General features: G+C 42.3%; 1 protein-coding gene across 1 annotated transcript; it reads right to left on the reverse strand.

Moving 5' to 3' along the window:
- Positions 1–92: 92 nt before the first annotated feature.
- Positions 93–17671, reverse strand: cmtm4 (CKLF-like MARVEL transmembrane domain containing 4). Its single transcript, XM_083697345.1, has 5 exons — positions 17368–17671; positions 16666–16886; positions 11536–11712; positions 4560–4658; positions 93–2981 (listed from the first exon to the last, which is right to left on the reverse strand). Exons 2-5 carry the CDS (start codon positions 16849–16851, stop codon positions 2817–2819), a joined length of 627 nt encoding a protein of 208 aa, XP_083553471.1. The 5' UTR covers positions 16852–16886; positions 17368–17671; the 3' UTR covers positions 93–2816.
- Positions 17672–18168: the final 497 nt, after the last annotated feature.

Here is an 18168-nt window from a genome sequence, read left to right on the forward strand (position 1 = left end):
AGTTCACCTATGGCCAAGTTTCTACATTGATATGGTTTATACATATTGCACGTCATAAAAAAAGAAAAGAGCAAGAGAAGTTGTTTCAGGAATCGGGTTTCAGCCATTTGTACATTTTAATCAGTTTAATAAAGAAATTAAGACATGTTCTACAGTTTCCAAATCCATTTATTTTGAGACAAGGGTGTCACCATAAACTGTTGTGTCTACAGAGAAATATTTTAATACAAAAATACAGATTTGAGTTCAGACTCAGAGTACAAGAAAGACCTGTATCATTTACTGAACATTTAAGAATATCAAGATGAACTTGAAATTGAAAAGACAGCTTGTCATTTCCACTGTCTCAGTGTCAGGCATCTTAGTTGTATATATGTTTGGAAACCTCAACTCGCCCCAAACCTTATCATGAAGCACAGTTGGTGAAATAGTTATAGGCATGTTCAAAGTCATATAAATATATCCAATCCATAACATGAGGTTATATTTACAGAGTGCTTATAATGCCTGAAGATGAAATATTAACTTGTATTGTTCTATTACATCGTCATGATCTACTAGTTAAAGCAAGGATTACATAATGCGCTCACACTGTCCATTACTGCATGGTGTAGCATAAGGCTTATGCTATAAGGTATTGCTAGATGGGATGGGATCCACTAGTGTGATGTCAGCGGATTATTATGCCACGCTTTGAAACAACTCAGTCCTTCACTTAAGTGAGAGACATAAATACAAACATTTGATTGATTGTCTATTCACACAAACCCATCAACTCACGTTTCAATCAGAATTACTGTAACAGTTATTACGGTCTGTTCATTAAAATCAACTCCCTCATGTACAAAATCATTAATAAGGCCTTCAAATTGGTCCACTGTCGTCACAAAGAATACCGGTTTGACAAAAGTTGGTACTGTATGGAACATCTGTTGAATTGCCCCATAACCAGGAGAGGGCGCTATTCAGTCCATAAAGGGCAACACCCATGAGCTATTCTAATAAGAGCATCCTTACCATAATCCACATATACATACAACCAGCAAGGTCAAAAGCATTACCGACAACACCTGGAATGACAATCTGTCTAGATATAAACGTGCCGAAATATTTTTAAACAATACAAACACCAAAACACAAGTCCACATTTCTCAAGAAAAAAAACATTTTACTTAGAAACAAACTTTCACATTTGAAAATACTTGCATCCAAATGAGTGTGACAATGTACGATGCAGAGATAACGGTGTCCCTCGCTCTGTTTATCTGTACCAAAACTAAAAGAACAGCTGCACACAAGTACTTGATGATATAAGCTGTCTGATAATATAGTATGGCAAGACCACACCCATTCAATTGCAATTAATAGGAGCAAAGGTTATGACAGTGGTCCTTTTTTATTACCGCAGTTAACATTAACAAGGTCACTTTTTTAGGTGAATTGCTGTACAATTCGTGAGAGATGTTTCTAACAATAAATAGACCTTATTGGTCCTCCATTCCATGAATAGCTAATATGTCATGGGTATGGACAATGAATAAGAAGGCTAAACCTTTCAAACATATGTTGCCCAATACAGCTTTATGGTTGTGTTTTTGTTTCATAACAATTGTTTGATATCAAACAGAGGATACAATGATGATTCAGTCAATACCTGAGATGCTCTATGGAGGCTGACCGTAATCAGCACCTGTATATCAGGACTTTGTCCAACGTACCAACATTTTATTACCGTACCACTGCCATTTCTGTGACCCACAAGGGTGAATACAGGTACACATAGAAATGTCACATTTCTGCTGCTTTTATCATCCACAAATAACAGTCACCCACACCACAAAAAAAATCCTTCAATAACAATAATTCTAATACCTTCAATAATTCTAATACCTTCTAATACCTTCAATTCCCTATTTACAAAATATATAGTTTGGTGATGTGCATCTGTGAGACATACTGAAGCTAGTTTCTTTAACTCTTTTATTATCTCAAGAGACTGGAAATAAAAGAAATTGATGAACTGAACTAGGTAAGGAAGGTTTTTCAGGAGTATCTGATTTCATACAGTGATGGTAACAGAAACATACAATGAGTAACTTCTCACTGCCTTAAGAAGTAATCTTTTGGTCAAGTTCTGAGCAACATCAATCATTATCAATCAACTGAAACGACAATGCGGAAATGTCCCCTTTTATTGAGGGCAGTCAAATTATCATTATTATTATGTCATTATGTATCTGATCCATTGAACTGTTTTGAAAACACAAACTCCATATTTCAAAGGATATTAGTGCTACCTCGACTTATTGCAATCAGACAACCACCAAACCCTGTACAAGTATGTGCTGGTGGCCATAGATACTTGGACAGTGTCTGTCACATACTCAAGAAAGCATAAAGAAAATACCAGAGCAAAATTTCAAACCCATGCTGAATTTAAAAGCAGGAAAAAACATAATTCATGTAAAAAGTAAAAATGTTCAGAGTTAAAAGTCAAATGCTTAGAGTCAATCCTCTTGATAACTGTAGACATAGATAGAAGTCACACAGTTTGAAGCGCTGCCTGGGACTGTAATGTCACTGGGAACGTGTCCTAGGCCAACACGAGCTGCCGCTTTCCCAGGGTTGAAGCAGGTCTTGGATGGTATCTCTCCACCAGAGACATACGGTAAAGGGTACTGCAGTATTTATCCATGGAATGTGGGTACAGTGATTGGCTATGCCATTAGTGGGGTAGGCCTATGGGGTGAGAGGATGTAATGACAAGGGGAGGAGCCTGCGCTGGAGTTGCTGCCACTCCGACCAATCCCAGACTGTCACTGTAGATCAGGCCGTGCCTCCATCTCGCCCCGGGACGCGGTGCGGGCGCGCATGTACTCGCTGGTCTGGACCGCACCCGAGTGCCCGTCACCCATACGCCACCGCTTCACTGCCAGGTAGGTGTTCACGCTGTAGACGCACGTCACCAGGAAGCCAAAGATCTGCACAGGAAGTTGGAGGAAGTCACAAGAATTTGATTCAACACAACTTAATCGCTGTCGCTATGAACAAAATTCACACACAGGCCAGACCTGGGTCAAATGCATACGGTACTGTACGTCAAATAGTTTTCAGGTGTGATTGATTTACTGTAGCATCACGTTTGCACTTTTGGGACTACTGCTTTAGATTTTATTGTACAAGGAAAACTAATTGAGGCACAGCTCAAGTACTTGAAACAATCTGACAGTATGTATTTCATCCTTATCTGCTGCAGGCACTGCTTATCTGCTGTACCGCTCCTTCCTAAAAATCCAAGTGGTAACTGTTTTACTTTATCAAATAAAAAGGGACTACTTTGTAATTACAGTGTGGCAGTTTTAGCTGATTGAAAAGCAACGCGCCATGGGGGTGATTTCTCTCTGAATCTCTGCGTTATTTTAATATGCCCCTAAGAAAATAGACAGACTGGAATTCAATAAACCGTCTACACACAATCATATACACCAACACACACACACACACACACACATAAACATAAACATAGAAACACGCACGCACACACACACCAAGAGAGCCCAGAGAAAAAGCCCAGGATGTTTAATAAAGACATCCTGCTGAGAACATCTGTACCATAAACGACTCAGCACAAATCCTGCAGCCCACCAGCCGCCCATGCACACAGCTCTGCTGATCCAGCCTCACGTACTGTAGAACCAACACTAACACTGGGAGAACAGCATGCAGGTTTGTGTGTGTGTGTGTGTGTGTGTGGATCATGGAAGGGATCACTGGATGGAGAGGTATAGAAAATGTTGGAGTGAAAAAGAGAGGGTTAAAAGAGAGTTCATAGTGGAGAAAGAAAGACTGAGAAAGAAAGAGAGACTGAGGAAGAGAGAGAGACCAATGAGGTGTGACTCCTCTCCCTCCCTCTCCGGGCTGATTAGGGCTCTCTTGAACTCTAGAGTGAACAAGAATGTCACGGCTCAGATCTAACATAATGGGACTCAAAGCTCAGTTCAGGATAAATAGTGGCTTTAACACCAGCAGCAGGGTGGCTGTTGGCCAATGGAGCACTGTGGTTCATACACTGTGGTTCTGCTCACACATCGTCACCCTCTCAGCACTCTGCCTCTTCCAGCCCAACCGTTGCTTCAAACCTCTCCAATTGAGGGTAGGGTCGTTGATGTGGCACCGTTTTCTTTGACAAATCTTTCCTCTTTGGGGGAGGGCAAATACTATTTTGACATGACATATGCAGTTTGGGCGTTTGTCCACAGGGAGGCAGCAGTTATCATGAAATGCAGATACAAAGAAACCAAGAAATAGTACATAATCTGGTTTACCGTCCGTTCTATTTATTGTTAGAAACATCTCTCACTAATTGTACAGCAATTCACTGTTTTGTGTCTGTTTTCAATTTATATTTGAGATGTTTACTGTATGAGACAGAAATCCACTGGGTCATTCAACACTAGCCATTGTTCTTGATTTGGCTGACAGGAGAGACACAGGGTGCGGGAAGGGCGGGAGAGGGGATGAGGGGAAGGGAGGGAGAATGAGTGGTGATGGAGACTCACCACTGCTGCGATCTCGGCTCCAGAGTTGTGGTTGAGAGCAGCCAGGACCACGGAGGCCAGGAAGAAGAAGAAGGTGCTAGCAGCTGTGTTGACCAGGTCCTGCAGGGACAGACAGACAGATAGACATGAATGGACAGTGAGACAGGTTGTATATGAGGATGAGGAAACATGTTTTCGCACACTTTCAACAGATTTTCACACAGGCAACCCATGGTGTCCAGTGTCATTGTGATAGTGACAGAGTGGATGGATGGAGGGAAAGGGGACGAGGGAGTTCTGATGAAGATAAAGTGGTAGTCTGGTAGCCTGGCCACAGATCTGTAGTTGCTTTGACCAACACCTATGATGACCGTTGTTGTGCCACAGAGTTTGGCCTCGCTCCAAGCTCAACAGTAATGCAGAGCATGTTGTTTGGCAGGACAACAGTAGTCATAAGAGAGAAAAGTACATAGACATGTGGGACCAAGATAGAAGTATGGAGAGAGTTGTGTAGAACATCTAAATCAGATCGTCAATTTTGTACCCCAATTAGATTCTGTTCTTCCTTCCTACTTCAGATTCGGTCGTTCCTTTATTTTGGTTGAACCTCTATGATACGGCTTCATGATAACCTACAACCAATATCATATCATGTTTATTTGATACCACAAAATCAATTCACTATATTCTTTCAGGAGTTATTCAAATGAGGAAAGCCCACAATCTAATGGAGGGAACAGGGAATAAGACAAAGAAAGATCATTTTTATCTTGAGAATGTTGAGCAGACAACCTGCTCAATGTAGAGCTGACACCCACGTGACTTCCAGTTCATAGTACAATGGATTGTAGTGTCACACATGGTATCTTGAACATTGAAAGCCTATCTATGCTCATCACCAGGTGATATCTCAATGAACTAAATATAAGAAGCATTTTACATTAAACTTTTTTCACTACCATAATTTACTGAATTGACCGCAACCGTGCTGCTCATTTAGGCTACACTGACTCCCTGATGTTTCATTACATGTCTGGGTTTAATACTGCAGGGGGGAAAGAAGTCAAACAGAATCTTCAAAGGAGTAGACAGAAACAAAGCTCTGGCCAGCACCTCAGATTTCACATGGCTGAGCGAACAGAGGAGAGGCACCTCTCTTTGATGTTTCCCTGTCAATGTCCTTTGTTCTATTTCTCTTTCTATTCTCTGTCTCTCTATCTCTCTCTCCTCTTGGATTTGAAGAGAGAAGACATCCACTCAGGACGATTTTGGCTTCAGGGCATACAGAATACAAAGTATAGCCTATGGCAAAATTATATATTTTATCCCAATGAAAGCTGAGAGGTGACTTAAAGGCTCATATAGTCATAGGGCTCTATATTAATGGTGAAAAAACTAGTAACGCAAATGCGGTGATGGCAGTAAGGGGTCTGTCTCAATATTTGTGCTATTTTCAAGGCCAGAATTGTTCAGTGCACCTGATGGCACCTGTTCATTGTGATGAACATGTGTTCATGAACATGTTCGTGAACATGTGTTCCCCAGCGCTGTGGTCATTTCACCTGTTACCACCGACACAAATTGCCAATAAGCCTGTGTTTGGATGTTTTGCACCAGCTTAAAATAGAGCCTATATGAGGATATACAGTGCCCGGCGTAAGTAATAGGACAGTGGGAAAAAAACCTCTTCTTTTGGCTCAAAAGTTTGGATTTGAAATCAAACAATTACTATGAGGTTAAAGTAAAGATTCTCAGCTGTTTGATGGTATTTTTGTACATATTGGTTTCACCATTCAGAAAACACTTTTTATATATTTTGTATGCCTGTTTCAGGGTACCCAAAAGTGACATTTAGCAAATGTCCAAATTAAGCACTCATGTTTAGTATTTGGTTTTAACAATCCTTAAAATGAAATAACTGTCTGACCCCATTAGATGCTGGGTGTCTTCTCTGGTCATGCTCTGCCAATCCTGTACTGCAGCCATTTTCAGTTGTTGTTTGTTTTGAGGTATTTCTGCCTAAAATCTTATCATCAGGAAATGAAATGCATGTTAAATTGGATTTAAATCTGAAGATTGATTTGGCCAGTTGTAATACATTCTGATGCTGTGGTCAGCAGTTACATCATCAATTGAGAAGTTGCCAGTTCTAGTAGCAGCTATACATGCCCTAACATTAACACCACCTCCACCATGTTTCACAGATGAAGTGGTATGCTATAAATCTTGGGTAGATTCTTTTTTCTCCAAACTTTCCACTTACAATAACTGTGATACATGATCGTATTCATCTTATCTATCCACAATACCTTTTTCCAGACATCTGCAGCTTTTTAGGTACTTTCCAGCAAACTGTAACCTGACCATCCTTTTTGAGGATAACTAGTAGTTTGCATCTAGTAGTAAAGCCTCTGTAGTTCGGCTGGTGACGTATTCCATGGATGATAGTCTCTGACACATTCACGCCTACCTCCTGGAGAGTGTTCCTGATCTATGGGACAGTTGTTTTGGGGTTTTTCTTAATAATGGTGAGCATTCTTCGGTCATCCACTGTAAAGTCTGCCTTGGCCTACCGGCTCGTTTGCGATTGCTCAGATCACCAGTGCTTTTTTTTTCTTTTTAATGATGTTCCAAACTGTTGGTTTTGGCTTCGGATGTTTCGGATAGTTTTTTCAGATTTTTTAACCTAATAAAGGCTTCATTGACGTTCATTGACACCGCTTTGGTTGTCATGTTGACAGACACCAATAGTAATCCTAGAATCAATACTAGACATTGACAGCTCTCTTATGCCTGCACAAATGATGTGACGGAACACACCTGACTTACGAGATACACCTGTCAAGCCAATTGTGTTGAGTACCCTGAAATAGGGGAACTATGCATAAAAGTGTAGTAATTTCTGAATGGTGAAACCAATATGTACACAAATACCATCAAATGATAGCTGAGAATGTCTACTTTAACTGTTTGATTTCAAATCCAAGCTTTTGGAGTGTAGAGCCAAAAGAAGAAAACATGCTTCACTGCCCATTACTTACGCAGAGAACTATATATTTGGACATAGAACATTTTTTATTGAGAGGCACTGATTCATCATACCACATAATGTACACACACACACACACACACACACACACACACACACACACACACACACACACACACACACACACACACACACACACACACACACACACACACACACACACACACACACACACACACACACACACACACACACACAGAGACAGTGAGCATGTGGTGTTCTGGCTGGCTGACCAGTCCTTCAGTGAATGGTTAATAAATGTCTCAGTATGACTTGGGCATGGCACCCATGTGACTGGATGCATGATGTGAGTTACTGCCCACATCGTCTCACATGACAACAACTCCCACACAGTGCTGCTGAGAGAACTCTCTCTTTTCTTTACGCAAACACACCTACACAGCAATCAGACAAATACCATATACATATCCATATAGATATTACTGTTTTGTAAAATAGTTTGCGTGTATTGATATACGTGTGAGCGCGCGTGTGTGTTTGTGTGTGTGTGTGTTTGGCAGGACCTGTGAAGGGAGCACAAACAGAGCTTCATAGAGTGTTAAACTGTGAAAAGTGGCTTAATCTATGTAATGTAATGTGTCTAATGGAAGCATTACAAGCTCTAACTACGATCACCCAACGGTCGCTAACACTCAACCCATTATCATCGGCTGAAGCCTACTGGCACATACTTGTTCACCTGGTTTTGCTTCTGGTTTTACAGCTTCAATACAACCACATTCTTTTAAAGCAGGAGGATCCCAGATCCTGATTCCAGATCCCAGCTCCCCTCGCAGCAGCTCACCCCATCCCCGGAGAACCATTCCCACATTCCAGATCCTGGGCCGCTTTCTATAAAGCGCCTGCCTAAGAATGGAGTGCCTGCCTTTAAATAACCCTGGCAAACCGCTGTCTTCCTCTTTCTCCCTCTCTGCAGGACGACAAGACTCCCTTCTTCAAATCCCCTTAACCTAGAGGGCCAACACCAAGGCCAACAGACAGGCAGACAACTGGCCGGCAGACTGGGACTCGATTTTTCACTTTCAAACGTATGCCAAACTAAAAACCTGTGCCTCAGAGATAGCCTCTGCAAAATGAAAACATTCTTTATTGTCTGCAACCGGTGTGAGAAGGATCCTAAGATTCTGTCTTAGGGACACCGCGCCATATAAATGTCATATATTGATGATACCCATCATGTCCCGTCAGATCAGTAAACATGGAGGAAAGGAAACAAGGAAATTAAACTGCTGAGTCACTCAGTCACTGACTTCTTTGAGAGAAGGTGAGATGTCAGGAAGTTCAGAATTTGACAGTGCAGTGTGTGTGTGTGTGTGTCTGGAGACTGTGTGTCGGAGCATGTATAAATGTGTGTGTTAGGAGTGGTCTTTCATCAAGGGGGCTCGGCGGTTCCCATCCAATGGCTAAACCAAATGTTGTCAGCTGGATGTTTACGCTGATTTAGACAGCGATCAAGGCTACAGGAAACATGCAGATCAAAAGCACAGAGTGAGCTTCATGGTAGAAATGCTACCAAAAACACAATACAGAATACTTTTATTTCAACACTTGTTTTTTGGAAAGAAAAATAAGGAGGAGGAACATACAGTAAGTATTTAAAGTCTTCTTCTGCTTGGTTGGTAGAACATTGGGGCTAAATAGTGGCAGCAAGGAGATTTTCCTCCTTGAAGGGTAAGCTCTGAGGTAAAAGAAATAGAGAGAGGGGGGCTCTGGGCTCAAAGTAGATTAGTAACTATAGCCAGCAGCACTTAATGCCAGTTGGATTAAATGTACAGTCGGGGGGAGGTAAGGAACCCTGCTAGGCAGAGTCTGATGAAGTTTCCTCAAGAGCACACTTGGAAAACACAGCTAAAGCTTTTAATGCACACACACATACTCACTCATGCATACACTCACTCACGCACACATGCACGCACAGATACACAGGATGACATTGCCCACAATTCGAGCAGCTCTACCAAAGGAATGCACTCTATCTAAAGTCATTGAGGTAAATATGCTTATGATCCGTCTCAGGTTCATCTTACAATGACAGAAGTCTTCACTCCAGCAGAGCTGCCCTGTGCACTGTCTGACTAAGTTTTCATGTTCAAAAAGTATTGGTAACTGCAGGGTCTGCTGTGAAGTAAGAGGGGATAACCTGATAATCTAGTACAGATCAGGGATGAATGTCCTGAAAGCTTTGTACAGTAGCATTAATATCATCTGAAGTCCTTCGTCTCGGCAAAAGAGGAAAGATGATCTTGGTGCTACGAAGCTTTGAGGAAACTGCTCACCCATGACTAGCAGAATGATGTTTTCACATTTGCGGAGAGACTAAGACTTGACATATGCTCAAGGCTATGACAAAGATCCAGTCAAGAGGCCACCGAGGGTTCTCCAACAGTCTGCTATTCCATTCACCCATAAACTGAGATGTGATACTATTTCTGTTTCCAGCCTGCTCGTTTCAACACAAAAACCATCCTAGTACTCCTAGTGGGCCAGCACTCACCCACACAGAAAATTGGACAGAATCATCACACTGCCACTGTTCTGTGTGTGTGTGTGTGTGTGTGTGTGTGTGTATGTGTGTGTGTGTGTGTGTCGGCCCTCTCGGTGCTGGGCATATAGTTTGGTAATTTGGCTTGCTTTGTGTGGAGAGACAGGGCCAGCTAAGGGACTAAAAAGTAACCTTTCACTGCTCGCACATGACAAGCCAATGCAACACTGCCACCCAAACTGAAAACACATCATACAGATCTCTTTGAGTGGGAAGAGACAAAAAAAAAAAAAACATATAACCTCAGCTGTCACCAACAATGTATTCCCCTAAACCAAATCTGACCAAACTGACCATTCAAGGAAATCTCACTCTCAAACTCTAGACCCAATTTTGCTTGGGAAAAATAGTGCTGCACGATGCAAAAAATACCAACTCAGAATACTTTACAGGATAAAACTGCAGCGTCATGTAAAAACTCCTGGCGGCCCACTCTCACTGGAGGAGCTTTGAAACTCTGAGATATAAACACAAAAAGAAGAAAAGGCCTACACCACTGAGCACAAGCCTGCTACTGGTTCTGAGCCAATGAGAGACATGGAAAGACCGTGGGGGTCTGGCAGGCGACGACCCACTCGCCATTTAGCCAAACTCAGCCCTTTGCAGCCGAGAAACCCCTTGTCAACAAAAAGCTAAGGCAACAGCTTTCTACAAGCCACAACCAAACACATATGCATACAAAACCTCTTGTAGCATGCTGACCGAGAGACATATAACAACACACACTTCATCTACCATCCCCCATGGCACACCTGCATAAACACACAGAATGGCTTGTGTCCTCATAAGCATGAATAAGAGATAAAAACATTACAGTTACAATTACTTTTTGAGTGAGACACTATAGGACTACTTCTAATACGGATAGTCATAGATGGTGAGATGAGAGAATTTAGAGTTTGTCCAGCATAGTCCAAATCAGTGGCTTCTGAATTAAAACACACCAAGCCTCTTTTTAAAGCAATATATAAAACCCAAACTTCATTTTGCCTCCTTTTGCCAGACATAGATGCCAAAAGCACACCCCTCTCTTGCCTGTTTGAGGTAGAACACATAGTACTAAGTATACCATAATGCAATATGATAGCTACGGTTGGATTTGGACCACTTAAACTCACCATCTATTACTTTTGCTGGTATGCAGTGCACTCTGGAAATAAAGCAAAGACAAGCTTTTCCATTGCCATCTGTAAAAGATACTGTATGTGTGTGGGCAAATAGTCAAAAGGACCGCCATGTTGTATTGGAGAGGACCAACAGATTCAGTTATAGCAGTCTTTTAAGGCCTCCCTTTAACATTAGCAATGACTGAATTTTCTACTTGATTTCACTTGCATTTGTTCTGCCAATTCTCAAATAAAATAAAATGTGGCGGTACTACTCACCGTCAGGCTCCAGTTGACGTGGGGTACTTTGGTGTGCAAGTTGAGGCTGAAGATGAGGAGGAGTACGCCGGTGACGACGAAGGCACTGCAGCTGACAAACTCAAAGAAGTAGACCCCTCCACAGGGCAAACAGAGCATGATGGTTTCTATGCAGATGAAGGCAATGAGGGAGAGGGCCTGCAGAGAGGGAGGAGTCACAGGTCAATGGCAGGCAATAAATAAAACATAAATAATAAACATACAGCAGAGTAGACAGAGACTATGCCTTTATGATACAACATACTTTACATACAACTATTTTTGTGTAGAGGTGGGTTGTTTTGGTTTTGTGAATTGTATACCCCTCTGGAGTGAAAGGAGCCCAAATCATTGGCTCACGTCCTGAATGGTTAAATTCCCTGCCACATTCATCAGGGAACCACAAAATGGGGAGGAACTGTGAGGTTCAAATGCTATTGAGGTGTTCCTCTGCCATCAGTCCCCCCACAAACCTCAGACAGATTGCAGGTTGGCCCGGTCCGAGTGAGGGAACCATTGCCACCGACAAATTCCAGGCCTCATCCCATCAAGACCGGTTCAGACTAGATCTGGTAGGATAACAGATCTAAATAAAGAATCTGCTCCATCTGGACCCTAGCCCCCTCCCTTTTGAGCACCCGGAAAAGCACTAAATTCCAATCCATTATCATGCCACAATCACATCAAACACACAGTCCCTGAGAGAGACAGGAGCCAGGAGGTTTTGTCCCCCCCTGCTGCCCCATCCCACCACCTTTCAAAAAGTCTCTCATATACCAATACGACAGCTGCAAACACACAAATCCAACCCTAACAAACTAGGGCAAGATATTATGATATGACACTCAGACGTGCATACACACAGGACACATTGTGTTGAACTACATTCTTATGGTCTTATGTGTGTTTTGTATTATGTCTATGCATGTATAATGAGTGACCTAGTCAGATTTCTTGTCTGCTTTCTATGCTCTATTGAAATGCAGATTCAGCTGGGCCTCAGTGAAGGGCCTCCTCTCCTGTTATGCATTTGTGTTTAAATGAGTTGGGTGGGCGACAGTGACTGAACAGACAATGCTTTCCATGGTAACAGTGTGACCTTAATATGCAGATTCTCCTTCCTTTTCATCCATGATGTTACCTTTTGACAGAGGACAATCACTCACCTCTCTGTGTTATTAGATGTATTAACAGCCTCTTAGACAGTATGAGTCCTATGATGTAAGACTGTGTGAGAAAGTTATTACAATAATAATTAACTTGGACAAAGAGACCAATCTATCTAGAATCATTGAAAGGTTCTGGATCACACACTGCTGATGAGAAGCCATTCCTTCCTCTCCTCCCAGGTAACTTAAAATGTCTCTGACAGGCTCTATGAAACCTTGAGAGTGAATTATCTTTCTAAGAATACACCAGTTTCTTGAGCTTTATTTCTACAGTACCTAGAATATGTTCATCAATGTCAGAAATAGCAAAACAGGCAGGTGACGCCACTGACTTGACACAAGTAGAGTGAGTAAACAGAATAGGTTGTGTTCCACATGATTGGCTGGCTGCCCTTCTCTCCTCACAAGCCCAGGGCTGTTTTCTGATCTAAACCCTGTCCATCCAGTTTAATGAGCAGGGAACAGCACCAAAGCTCACCCCCACTGTGTCTAACACATACTGTAGCACGGACGGAGAACTCTAAGCAAAGATCGAGCTCCTTCACCCCCGATTGGCTCTCTGGCCAGCCCTTCACATCTCAGACATCAGCTGGTACTACAGCTTGTTGAAGGCCAAAGTCAACCACACACTTGACACAGTGTGACATAACAACATGGACGTGTCCAGACTGGGGGTGGGAGGGTGCTAGGGGGGAGGTGGGAAGATGGTAGGGTCATTGATGCTCTTGATAAAAGAAGCCCTTCCCAAGCCCAGTGTGGAGCAGGTGTTAGACACACAGAGGAGGGTGTGTGTGTGTGTGTATACAGTATGTGTGTGGGGGATGGGGTTGTTACTGTACCATCCATGCTGGGTGATTGTGTAAGTAATACATCAGCCACCTGGCCACCCTATTCCAAACCCTCCCATTCTTCATCTGTGGGATTAGATATGTACATTGTGAGCTGCTTGGAATGGCCCCTTGGAGTCAGATCCCCCATCTCATACACCATCTGTTCCCAGAAAATGAATGGACGAAAGCCTCACAGTAAGCTCTGTACTCCAAGTGTGCTTCTTCTTCAACAGAAATGGTCCCAAATCTAGTGTGTGTGTGTTTTGTTCCTAGTCTAAATGGTTCATATTAATCCTTGTGTAAAAAAATAACAGGAATTGCTTGTCTACAGAGCTACACACCCCATCCTGTGTGTGTGTGTGTGTGTGTGTGTGTGTGTAACAGACCAGACTGAGAAACACTTGAACAGAACACACCGTCTCTCCAGAGTAGGAAATGCTCACTGACACAGGGCAGCATCTGGTAACTTCATTTAACTTCAGCCACAGCGCTACGAAAAACACCTTTCAATAATATTTAACTTTCCCTTGTTAAAGTACCAAAAAAGAGATCTACATTACGAGGTCCATTGACACAATAGAATGGCTATGTAACAACAAGCTGAAACAAGATTTTCAAAACGTTTTTTTCTTGGTGTATACCCATACGAGAAAGGGACTGTCAAAATGTGAGAATGAGCTATAGATTACTTTGGGTTAGGTGAAATTGTCCTTATAGCAATGCACAGCAGAGATGAGATCCACAGTCCTTTTTTCATGTCAAGAGACTGAACACACCCATCTAAGGCCATCCTACACACAAAGAGAGGGGCTGTAAAGCCCATAGCCCAGGTCTCATGGGACTGACTGCTGCTCTTCCTAGTCACACAAGGTCAGCCTGAGGCCTTCAGAAGGCTTATGCAACTACAACCTCTATGGGACTAAAGGCCATATAATACGGGTGTGGTGGTAGTAGAAACTCACTCGGGCTGAGAAACTGAGAAACCCTGAGAAACTCACTCGGGCTGGAACAAGTGCAGTGAGGGTGGGAGATCTTTGAGTTAAGCAGTACAATCCAGTATTACAAGTTGAGTTAAATGTCAACCATCAACTTTGTGCCTATGGTTGTTGAATGGGATGATCTATTAACGTTGCGAGGCCTCTTGTTCAGAGAAAAACTGAGTACATTTACAGATGAGGTACAGTGAGCTGTGTTTCAGGGATTTAACAGTAAAACACAAGACCTCTCCCAGGTCCCAAAGAGGCCCTTAGAGTCAGTAAATCATTGTCCAGTGGCACAGCGGAAAAATCTGTGGCATACGCCCCAAGGTCAACTGACAGTCAAAGCTACTTCTGGAGCTCAGAGCATTTCAACCAATTTGCAGCCAATCTTTTGTATATTTCCTGAATTTGCAGCCATGACTCTGCCTAAATGTCATGGATATCTTATCGCCTGATCTGGACTGTAGTATCATTCACCGCACACAGCTTAGGACTCAACACAAGGTCACGCAATAACATAATTCAGTGAACAGGCCAATAAACCCAACATATTGGCAAGCATTGTGCATGTGAGATAAGGTGTAATGACATTCAGAAGTCTTGCCCTATGCACGTAGCATGAGACTAGCATAAATTGCATTGGAAGTTGTTAAATACCTTGTAAATACACTAGAAAAGCACCCGCTATTCATTTGGCAAGACATCCCTGGAGAGGTGTATCAGTGCTGTTACATTTGCACTGGGTAATTTAGGTAAAAGACATAATTCCATCATTGTTTTTGTTTATTCACTGTAACCTCTAGCTGGTGGTCATGGTCAGCTTGCTCTGGCCACTACCACACTGTTATAACAGATGACTGATCATTTGGATCTGTCTTGTCTGATCGTACAGTGAACGTGAAGGCTACCTGGGCACAGAGAGCTCTTGTAGCTCAGAACTCGCACACCGAGTAGAGACGTTTGACCTTCATTCCAACCCTTCAAAGATAAACAACTCAGGTGTGTGTGACTTTACAATGTACAGACACACCCTATACACTATCCACCCTGTCAGAGCTACCCTTTCTGGCTTGCAGTCTGGTGAACCTCCTACAAACACCAATACTCATCACACACACTAGTAGGGTTCACATGATAAAACATGTCTGTCATACCCTAGCCTAACTTATAGGCAATACTATTCAGCCAATTCTAGCGAGCTACAACAAAAGTATGCTTGCTAAAGTACGTTTTGATCTGACACCAGGTGTAATTTCCTGTGAAGAGCATTGTTTTGATGCACATTAATGCACCTTTCTAAAGTCTTTCTAAAGGAACATACATTACATTATCATTTACATGGAAAACAGAGGTGTCATTCCTTTCAACCACAAACTGTGTGCATGTGCGTACGTGTGAAGGCCCCTGCTGTGCAGCAACTGTACAGACATGGCACCTTCTGAAGTTGCTTCCCATGGCACTGTACACAAAGTCCTTGTTTTACTTAATTGCTTCCTTAGTTTTAGGGTTTTCTCCCGCTGTGGATACGTGCATTGTGTGTGTGAGTGTGTGTGTGTGTGTGTGGAGTCATCTCTGAGCAGTTTTGGCATCAACACAATGGTGGGCGAGACGTTTCCTCTGCAGCTGAATTATCATAGCTTTGGGAAGCATCATCTTCCCTTGTTGTTATTTTTTCTCCCTCTCTAACCATCTGGTTTAGGTGCACCAGTTCAAACCCACACCCAAACTAAATCCTCCCCTCAAAATAACTGCTGAGAGAAATGTTGCTGAAGCTTTGCTGTAAACAAAAACAGTCTTACTGAATGGATAGTGAAATATATCATTTAGATTTTCCATTCTATTAATTTATGAAAAATTAGTTGGAGTGCAGCAGAGTGGACTTAGGCTCAGCATACATATTCTATAGTAGGCTATCCATATGGGAAGAGAGTCGGATCATCTAGGCTACCATAACATCAACAGACAGCCACATGTTGCATACACATACTGGGAAAGTCACATACAGCAGTAATGAAGCATTTATTCACACACATGCACGTCCCAAAGTGAATAAACGTGTAATCTTCAGCTTACATTAAATTGTCATGGGTTTGTGGAATGGCATCATCATTTAAATATGCAAATGTTACTTACCACTTCAATGACCTTTAAAATACCGAAGTGAGACTTCAGATATTCCGTGTCACACCTAATGCCTCCCAAAACATTCCGGAGGGGCACGGGCTCGGTGGTCGGCTGGTAGGGGCTACTCGCTCCTGAGATCATGGACGTGTTGGAGGCCTCACCGTCGAACCCCTCGCCCTCCTCGGTATTCCTCATGATGATTTCACGGTACGTTCGCTTACGCACGAGAACTTTTTGTGGAGTAATACCACAAATTAGATCATATGTTGACAAAGACAAAAAACACTATAGGCCTATCAAATGAAGAAAACGAACCCGATAACCCACTTGAATGCCGCGCGCACAACAATCTACTGTAACAACATTTTTGAAATGGGGTAAAATAGTTCGGCTACTTGAGCGGAAATCCCCCGTTGATCAAATGTTACTTTCAAATATTGGGCCTATTATAGGCTATACTACAAATTGCGTTACAGAAGTCGATCACTTGTAAGCTCTCCTATTTATGATCGATGCTGGTTTGTTCTGCACGCAACGAAAACACATATTCAGGGAGTTGCCGAAAGGCAAGCTACATTCCGCTCCTTTGTGGCACTTTTTTTTGTAAAGAACAAAAATCCATCAAACAACGGAAACACCGTTGTTTACATCAATGTACTGACGTAAAGTTCAGACTGAAATACAAATTATATAAGACTACTACTACATTACCATTACTGTCTTATGTTTAGTCTCCGCCCCAAAAACTGCACATTCCTGTATGCACGTTTTAAAAGTATTTTCCAATACTAAGGGCGACAGAAATCCCGGCCATATTTGAAAACGAAGCCCATATCCTTATTCTCCGGTCAACACTAGCAGATCCTGTATTCGGTCCTTTAAATCCCTTGAGATGTAAAATAAATAAAGCAGGATTTTCGCTGCGAGTCTAAATTTATCATCCTCGGCTGTGCCTGTGCGTTAATACAGTGACACTGCACTGTGCGCAGGTTTTCCTCCTTCCATGAAAAATACGAGGAGCGCGAGCCAGTATTGTGGTTTATCGTGACGTTGTATCACAGGTGTGACGCTTTGGCAGGTATGTTCTCTCTCTCTCTGGCCCAATACATATTTGTCCTTAGCCTAGTATCATGAATTTACCTGTCAAAAATATGTCAACAAGTAATCTGTGGTCTTCTCAATAAGTAATGTGTGGTCGTGACTCGCTCAGATATATCAAAACGGGCCAACATTGCCTAGACCGAATTGTGTAGGGCTAAAGGCAAAACAGAAAATGTATGCACTAAATAGGTAATTTAAAAAAGCAAAATGTGCTACATAAACCGTGGACTTCTTTATCTAATCATCGCATAGGAAATAGATTTGTTTCCACTTTAAACTAATTACCACTTTTGACGCTGGATTGGAAGCCTTCATGATCCCTTTATAATGCCGACATGCTTCACAAACCATGCATGAAGTGTAAATACAATGTACAGTATGTAACATCTTCAGCCCTTTGCTGAAAAAATA

This window comes from Argentina silus (assembly GCF_951799395.1).
Source record: "Argentina silus genome assembly, chromosome: 2".
Lineage (NCBI taxonomy): Eukaryota > Metazoa > Chordata > Actinopteri > Argentiniformes > Argentinidae > Argentina > Argentina silus.